The sequence below is a fragment of the Mycteria americana genome, chromosome 19, assembly GCF_035582795.1.
Source record: "Mycteria americana isolate JAX WOST 10 ecotype Jacksonville Zoo and Gardens chromosome 19, USCA_MyAme_1.0, whole genome shotgun sequence".
Classification (NCBI taxonomy): Eukaryota; Metazoa; Chordata; class Aves; order Ciconiiformes; family Ciconiidae; genus Mycteria; species Mycteria americana.
Genome location: NC_134383.1, coordinates 4,498,253 through 4,505,613, shown reverse-complemented (window position 1 = coordinate 4,505,613; position 7,361 = coordinate 4,498,253). Strand labels below are relative to the sequence as shown.

The 7,361-nt window shown below is 43.1% G+C and overlaps 1 protein-coding gene across 2 annotated transcripts in view; it reads right to left on the bottom strand.

Moving 5' to 3' along the window:
* Window positions 1–1,264: 1,264 nt before the first annotated feature.
* UBASH3B (ubiquitin associated and SH3 domain containing B) overlaps window positions 1,265–7,361 on the bottom strand; it is a 77,008-nt gene continuing 70,911 nt past the window's right edge. For both annotated transcript variants that reach the window (XM_075521058.1, XM_075521057.1), the window contains exon 14: window positions 1,265–6,540. In XM_075521058.1, coding sequence (XP_075377173.1) covers window positions 6,403–6,540 — 138 coding nt within the window. In that variant the 3' untranslated portion in view covers window positions 1,265–6,402. The remainder of the gene's footprint in view (window positions 6,541–7,361) is intronic.

Genomic DNA, 7,361 nt, shown 5'->3' with positions numbered 1-7,361 from the left:
GCGGAGGGATGACTATGTCAAGGAGGTCCCAGAGGACTGGTGGCAGAATCTGGGTTTCCCGTGTCCCCTTGCAGGCCTGATTATTTCAGGAGCAATCTGGGGCATAGCAAAGCTTTTTATGTCTCCCGGGTGTGTGATGTCCAGCAACATCACAAGATTTATCCAACCCTGTTGTAGGCAGAACTCTTTTCATGATGGAGCCACGTGTCCTGATTTCCAAAAAGGCTTTGGCCGATCCTCTTCTGGCACTTCTCTGCAACTGCCCGACGTTTAGTGCAAATGACTAATACTGTCAAAATGAGCTGACTTTAATAAGATAAGAAATATGGTTTAAAAACTGTGTGCAAGGCATGGGTTTGAGTGAACTGGACAAAATGGTTAATTATAAATACATTAGGCATTTCTCTTCTAATTTATTAAAACCTGTTTCCATTAAACTTTCGGGTGCATGGAAGTAAGTCATTCTATTAGTGTGTATTTGATTGATAAAAGCTATAGCTTTTATGTTAATCGTAATATAATCAGTTTTACTGGAAAACAGAGCTGTAAGCCATAAAGTTTAATGTAGATAGTTGGTTTGAAAGGAAAGAGTCTCACTGGCTGATAAAACTACTGCTGGATTAAAAAATCCAGATCAAGACAGAAAATAAGCGTTGCAAAGGTAGGCATTGCTTTGGTTTAAAAGTTGTGCTTCCAGTTCCACACATCTAAACCTGCCAGTAAAATAACTCCGTTAGTTATCTGGGGAAAAAAAGCCATCAAGCAGCAGAGGCACTGAAGCCACCCGCCTCCAACCCAGAGGGAAAACTCCGTCCCTGCGCAGTGGAAGGAAAACCAGACTTGAGATGGTTTTGTGCCATCTGCCGTCAAATAAATGAACTTCACCTTCAGTGGAGGGAAGAAAAATGTATTTTTCCTTTGCAGATTCCCCTTGATGCTTCTGAGGCTTACACCCCATGCGGGTGGGCATCCCGAAATGGGATGTGGAGGGCAGCATTGCAACCCGAACTGAGGAACAGCCCTGACTCCCTTCTTGTTTCAAGGTCCCAATCCAGCTGTTCTCTGGGCGTACGCCCAGGACGGGCGTTTTTCCTACCTACGTCTTGCTGGAGCCACTGAAAATATTGCTCAGGGGCACCCCAGCAACGCACGGGCCCCTCTGAAGGGGCACTTGGTTGAAGGTCTGTGTCAGAATATTCACTCCGGCAAAGTCCAACACGCTTGAGAGGAAAATTCAAATAGGAAGGGCAAGGTGCGGGTGCGTGGCATCTTTATTAAATCATCTACGAGGCATTGTTGTCCGACTTCCGAGAAATCCATTTAATGTCATAAGCAAATTAAGATGCAGTGGTTGTTTTAACAGTTGTTAGCACTTGAAACTGAGATTAAAAACAACCAACCCACCCCCCCCAAAATAAAAAAATACAGATGTCACAGGTAATTACAGCTATTTTTGGCAATACAATTATTGGTTTTTTTTAAACAGCAAACATTTTTCTCAAATAAATACAATCTGCTCACACTAAAAAACCATAATAAACAGAATGATACAACAGGTTTAAAATTAAAAAAAAAGAAAGTATCCATTGATAACATCAAGTTTTAAGAGGTGTCCACAGAGAGAAACTTCAGAAAATACATTTTAATGGGAAGTAATAGAAAGGAACTGGCTGTGTATTTTCTGTTATGTAGCATGTATGGTTCATGAATATTCCCCAGGGAACAAGTATTTGAGGAAGCGGTGAGAAGTAAGTAGCAATTTAGAGTGTATGCAACCAATCACACTTACTGCTTAATAATTTTTTACGTTAATTCATTCACCGTTTGAAGCATGTCTGCTACACCATCATTTCACGTATATTTTTCAAAGTTCAAATAATTTCCTCTGTGCTTAGGGTCTCTTTTAAACACAAACCAAACCAAACCTATTAAGGCTCCCTTTCTAAACAATAGTTTTCATACGGAATTTCAATACATTCTAAGTTGTGAAGCGTCGCAGACTAATTTCCAGCTCTGAGTTTAAATGAAGGTTAGTCGACTACAGCCTAACTCAACTATCTAGCATCCCTCTTTTTGAAATGAACATGAATATAATCAGACACTAAATCTCACCCTACTTCCGCAGGCGTTTCTTAAATCAGGACTGGAAGGGCTCGACGCCGCACAGATACGAGTCCTCCAAATTCCTCATTGAGTCAGTGGCAGGTGGGGGGGAGCAGCCCGTGGTAGGACCAGGCTTTGCGCGGCTTCATCCCAAGCCTGAGGAAATAATGAGAAATCCTCCTCTTTGTTTCCCTGGGCTCTGGATTAGGCCTTTGTAAGGACCCAGGGGACCCAGAGGGAAAAGTTTACAACCCCTCGCACCCGGAGCGGTACGCGGGAGCTAAGTTTAGAGAGGCCGAGTTTGTCGTGGTGCTGTACACGACCTCCTCCCCGTCCTCGGACCTTTTTTTCCAGGAGCTGCAGTTAGCACACAGTCAAAGATGACAGTACCCACGTCCCTGAGAGATTGCTACCTGGGGGGCTGCGGATACAAAATAATACGCTGGGAAATAACGCTCTAGCATCCCTTCTACCCTCTTTGTTTTGCAGAATTACCGCTTGCGTTGCCTTCACTAAAGACAATTCCCGCAGAATTCTTGTAAACAACCACTCATTTGGTGATGTAAATTGTCACTTCCGTAATAACGTTGACACGAGAAGCTAACACCAGAGGAGCGAAGGAGGCTCCTGCCATCAGCTGACTTCTTTCTCAAACTGTTCAGACTGAGTGAAAAGGGAAATACCTTTTTTTTTTTTTCCTGAAGTTATGGCCTGGATCCTCAGTTTGCATAAACGAGCAAAGCTCTGTTGGTTTGAGTATACGGTGTCAATTTGCACTCACGGAGAACCTGGCTCCGTGCTCAGAGGATTTAAGTATTTGGCTGTAGCTGCCACTGCACTAAATGTAAGGGAAATGCATGAAACTTTAGACCTGGCACCTGCATTAAACTAGAAAGATATCCCCAGGCAGAGCTCAAGCCTTGGCGTTGGGGCGTGCTGCAGCCCCCTCCCATCCACTTCAGCAGAGGGAGATATAAAGTCCAGTGATAAGGATAAACTCTTGGTCAAACCTGAACTTTTTTCAAATACCCTGGGTATTTGACCGTCGGGTGCCGAGTGTCATCCCGTCAGCTGCTGCTGTGCTAGAATTTGATTCTGCACTTTCAGTCTTGTATTTTTCTAGCCCAACTCTTAAGTTGCAGTATATGAAAATACTGGACGAGCAACTTATTCTTGGCAGATTTCCAGCTTTATTCCTTAATTGAGAAGACAGGGAAAAACCTAGGAACTGCTTTTTGCCTCCTAATACCCTAACTAAACTGTTGGGATCTGATGCAGCTCACAGTGAAGGCAAGGAAAAGACTTGCACGCACTTGAGATAGATCAAGTCTAATGTTCTTCTGGGACAAAACACTGAAGTGACATTAAATACATGTTAATGAGCAGCAATGGAGTGAAAGTGAAGCAGCAATTGTTCTGTATTCTTAACGTGTCAATTAAAAATTTAAAAGGAACTTTTTTTTTTATCTTTTTTTTTCCCCCCAATAAGCCTTATCAACATGAGACTACTTAAAACAAAACCTCTATGAGAAATCAAAATGCTAGAAGAAAATAAGATTTTTCTTTCTGAGATTCTTGACACCTGAAAAATCTAATTTGAGATAAGACTACAATTGTCAAAATACTTTCCCAAACATCCAAAAATATACTTTTTTTTTTTTAAGAAGAGAGTATTTTAACATCTACCTTCTCAAGCAGAACACTCGTTTCTATATTACTTACTATATGCAAAGATCAGTTAGTACAATATTAAAATTGTGCATTCAGGTTTTGTTCCCTCTCTGTTTCATGCTTCTGTCTAAATAAACTCCTTGTAATGTTGCTTAACTGCAGCAGGACCTGAGCAGGCTCCACTGTTTTGTATAGGCAATACTTGTTGCCTCAAATTACATCTTGCTGGCCCATAGCGTGAAACAAAAAGCAGCCCGGAGAATTACACGTGCATCAGTAACCAAATTAGTTTTGGTGTGATTGTCATCTATTTAGTTTTAAACTCTTTGCAAATTTGCAGTGAGTAAGCATGGAGGAAAGCAAGCCAGAAGTGCGCTTCAGAATGTCTGTACACAGCCAAAAATAGTTTAAATTACAGTTAAAAACTAAAGTGACAGCAATATAACTGCACGGGAGCAGTTTCTTCTGTCATCTCGTAAGTTATCTCCCTGACTTTTCCGTATACATCCCTGGTATCGTAATGCACTTATGAATGGCCTACTGTGTATTACATAGTAATAAATGTATAAATAATGGACTATCGTTATGGATCGTGACAATGTACATATTGCACAGGATGAGCTCTCTGCTGACTCAAAATCTGTACAGAATCGGGTGTACTCCCCCTGGCAAGCTCAATAAAACCCAGAGACAAAGCTAAGCTAAAACCTCTTAAGATTGGTTACATCGCAATCGCTGAGTGTTTTGCCTCATTTAGGAAGAAGGGATTGCAGTTTATCACTCCTTATTCGTTCTGACTGCTGAAAGTGCAGCTCAGTCATATCCTACTGAAGGTGAGAGCGGTCCTGCCGAAAGCTCGAGAGGTTAAAAGAAACCAACGCAAAATCAAACTTCGATCTTGCTATGAATAATAAGCCTTTCTCAAAGTTGGCCAGCATAAACTTCTGTGCCATACAAACATTTCAAATGAGGACATGAACGCTTTCTGCAGAGGGAAAGCTGGACAGAAGAGGGGTACCTAGGATGCCAGAATTTCTTTCCTGGTACTTCTGAACTTACCTTTGATGGTATTTATGGGAATACTCAGACTTACGGTCCAAACCAAGAAAGGAGTATGCCTAAATCTCTTTCATCCCATTGAAGCACATTTTTAAGTACCTTCACAAAGTGAGCCTACACTGATAAGACCTGTACAAATGTCTGCAGGACCTCTTTGACGCAAGGCTGATGACTTAAGATAATATTAATCTAAAAGAAACCTGCTCTGAAGCCAGTTTATATTATAAAACTACCCACTGCGGTGTATTTTGCATTCTCCTGGGAAGCAGCTGGTATTGGGATCTTGCAGGCTGTTGAATTAAGAAGACCCTTCTTGTGATTTCAAAGATTTTAGCTACAGAAGGAAACCCTTCTCTTCCCCTTCTCCCCAAAACATAACCCTTCCCCCACCAGACAAAAAGCATCTCAATAAGCCAAACCATGTTGCTCCTAAATGTAAGTGTACTGTTTTTTCAGCTCTGCTTTGTCTTTATGACAGATGGCACTTAGGAATTAAGGAAAAGGAAGCAAAGCATGCAGCGGAGGCTGAATTTCAGCGTCTTTTTGCTTTTGTCATTACCCCCTGAAGAAAGCTGCTTACTGCAGAACCTCACCAGGGCTGACGGAAAAGCTCACAAGGGACAGAAAGCCACCACTGTGTAAATGACCAGCACAAAATCTCAGTATAAAAGGGAAAACCCTTTTTCAAGGTCTTTTGAAGGGAATTTAAATGACACAAATGCTTTAGGCTGGATCTGTGCACAAGGGTGGATTTCAACAATCTAAATAAAGGTAAAAAAAACCCCCCAACTTTCTAAATCCTTCAGGTTTGGCTGGAAAAGGTGTATTTCATCTCCACTTAAAAGAAACTGCTCCCAGTCTTTGTTCACAACGGTGCTGTCTTTCGATGTGCAAACTTCATCTGTAACTGAGGTGAAATTCAGAATTTTCTTTTGACGCGGATCAGCGTCGATCAATCTTTGCATCCGTGGTATGCCCGACACAGCCCCTAACGCAGTGCTCAAACAGAGGAGAGGAATAATTCAATGCTGCCTGCAGAGGCAATGCTGGACTCTCATTCCCAGCTGGTGGTGATACGCTTTATGGAAGGTGCTGAGAATTTGGGGGTTGTGAGTGAGGGGGGTCTCAACACGTGCTCCTGAACAAGCCTGCTAATGCTTTGCAAAAACAGGAGGGAAAAACCTCCAGCATCCTGAATGCTGGACTTCTACACAGTGCTAGTTGTTTCTCACGCGGTGCAGAAGGCAGTGAAAGTTACTGGTGTTATCAGAGCTCCAAGGTGGGAAAACCTACCCGAGCTACCGACTAAACAGAGACTCCCTGCTGTGCAAGAGCTTCGATCTGTATTTTAATATTTTTTCCCTCAAATCACTCCCTTTTGTATTTGCCTAGCTGTATATGAGAATTTTTGCATGACTGTGGCTGCGTGAGAGATATGCTAGAACAGCTGTTTGTGTGATCCACTGAACATATTATGACTATTTTTCCACTGTCAATAAACACAAGAAAGAAGAGACATTCTCCAACGCTTAGAAAGGCCATGGGTTTTCCTTGCTCATGTAGCTTTGCCTATTCTTGTAGTAAGGTTTCTCTCCAGTTAAAGCCTCCAGTTGGTCCGTGTGTGAGAGGGAGGATGGGGGGGTCCGTAAGCTGCCAAACACCTGTATCTCCCAGTTCTTCGCACGAACAAAACCCCAAGTATGGAATCTGTGTGAAGAGAGATGGAAATAAAGGCAATGAGCAGGGATTGAGCTGTGCAAGGAGGGAGCTCCTCTAAGGGCTGAAGTCCTGCAGTGCTACTGTCTTCATTTCACTGTCTTCTCTCTCTTTCCCTCTCCCCAAAGTCTATTTTCAAAAGACGACTGTAGGACTCACATGTGACAGCCAGACTTTGTGCACCATTGTACGTGCAAAACACTGGGAAAGACAGATTATACCCTTGTAACGTAGCTTAAATATGGGCCGGTTCAAACCAAAGATGTCCTGTTGGCTGATGTGGTCCCAAAACCTGGAGGCCAGCACAGCTATGGGGGAGAAATATGGATGCTACTCTGGCTCAGGTGTCCTCAGGTCAAGTATCAGCTATGGGTATCCCAGCGAGTGTCTGCAAGGCTGGCAGGACAATGCCATCTCCTTAGCCAGGGCGGGAGTAAAGCAATGAAGGCAGAAGACCCCATTATAATTTTCAGGCCTTTTCCCTGACCGTTAAAAGCTCTTTAGAGTGAAATGAGAAGGGGAAGTGTTGTAGGGCAGAAGTGCCCTGTTAACCGTGGTTAGGGTGTTTTCGGCACTGGAGGGCACTGTGGGAGTCTCTGTGCAGCCCCAGGATCTACAAGCGTAGCGCAGAGTCGCTGCAAGCCCATTTGTAGGTGGGCACCTGATCCCATGCTACCTGTTAGAGAAGTGACACGTTAAGATAAGCCTCTTAAACCAATCTGCTTTACTCTGATGACTTCTGAAGCGGATGAAACTCAGTGACGGGCAGAATGATCAGATGGGAGGAACAAAGTGTCCTCTGCCTGGTTAAG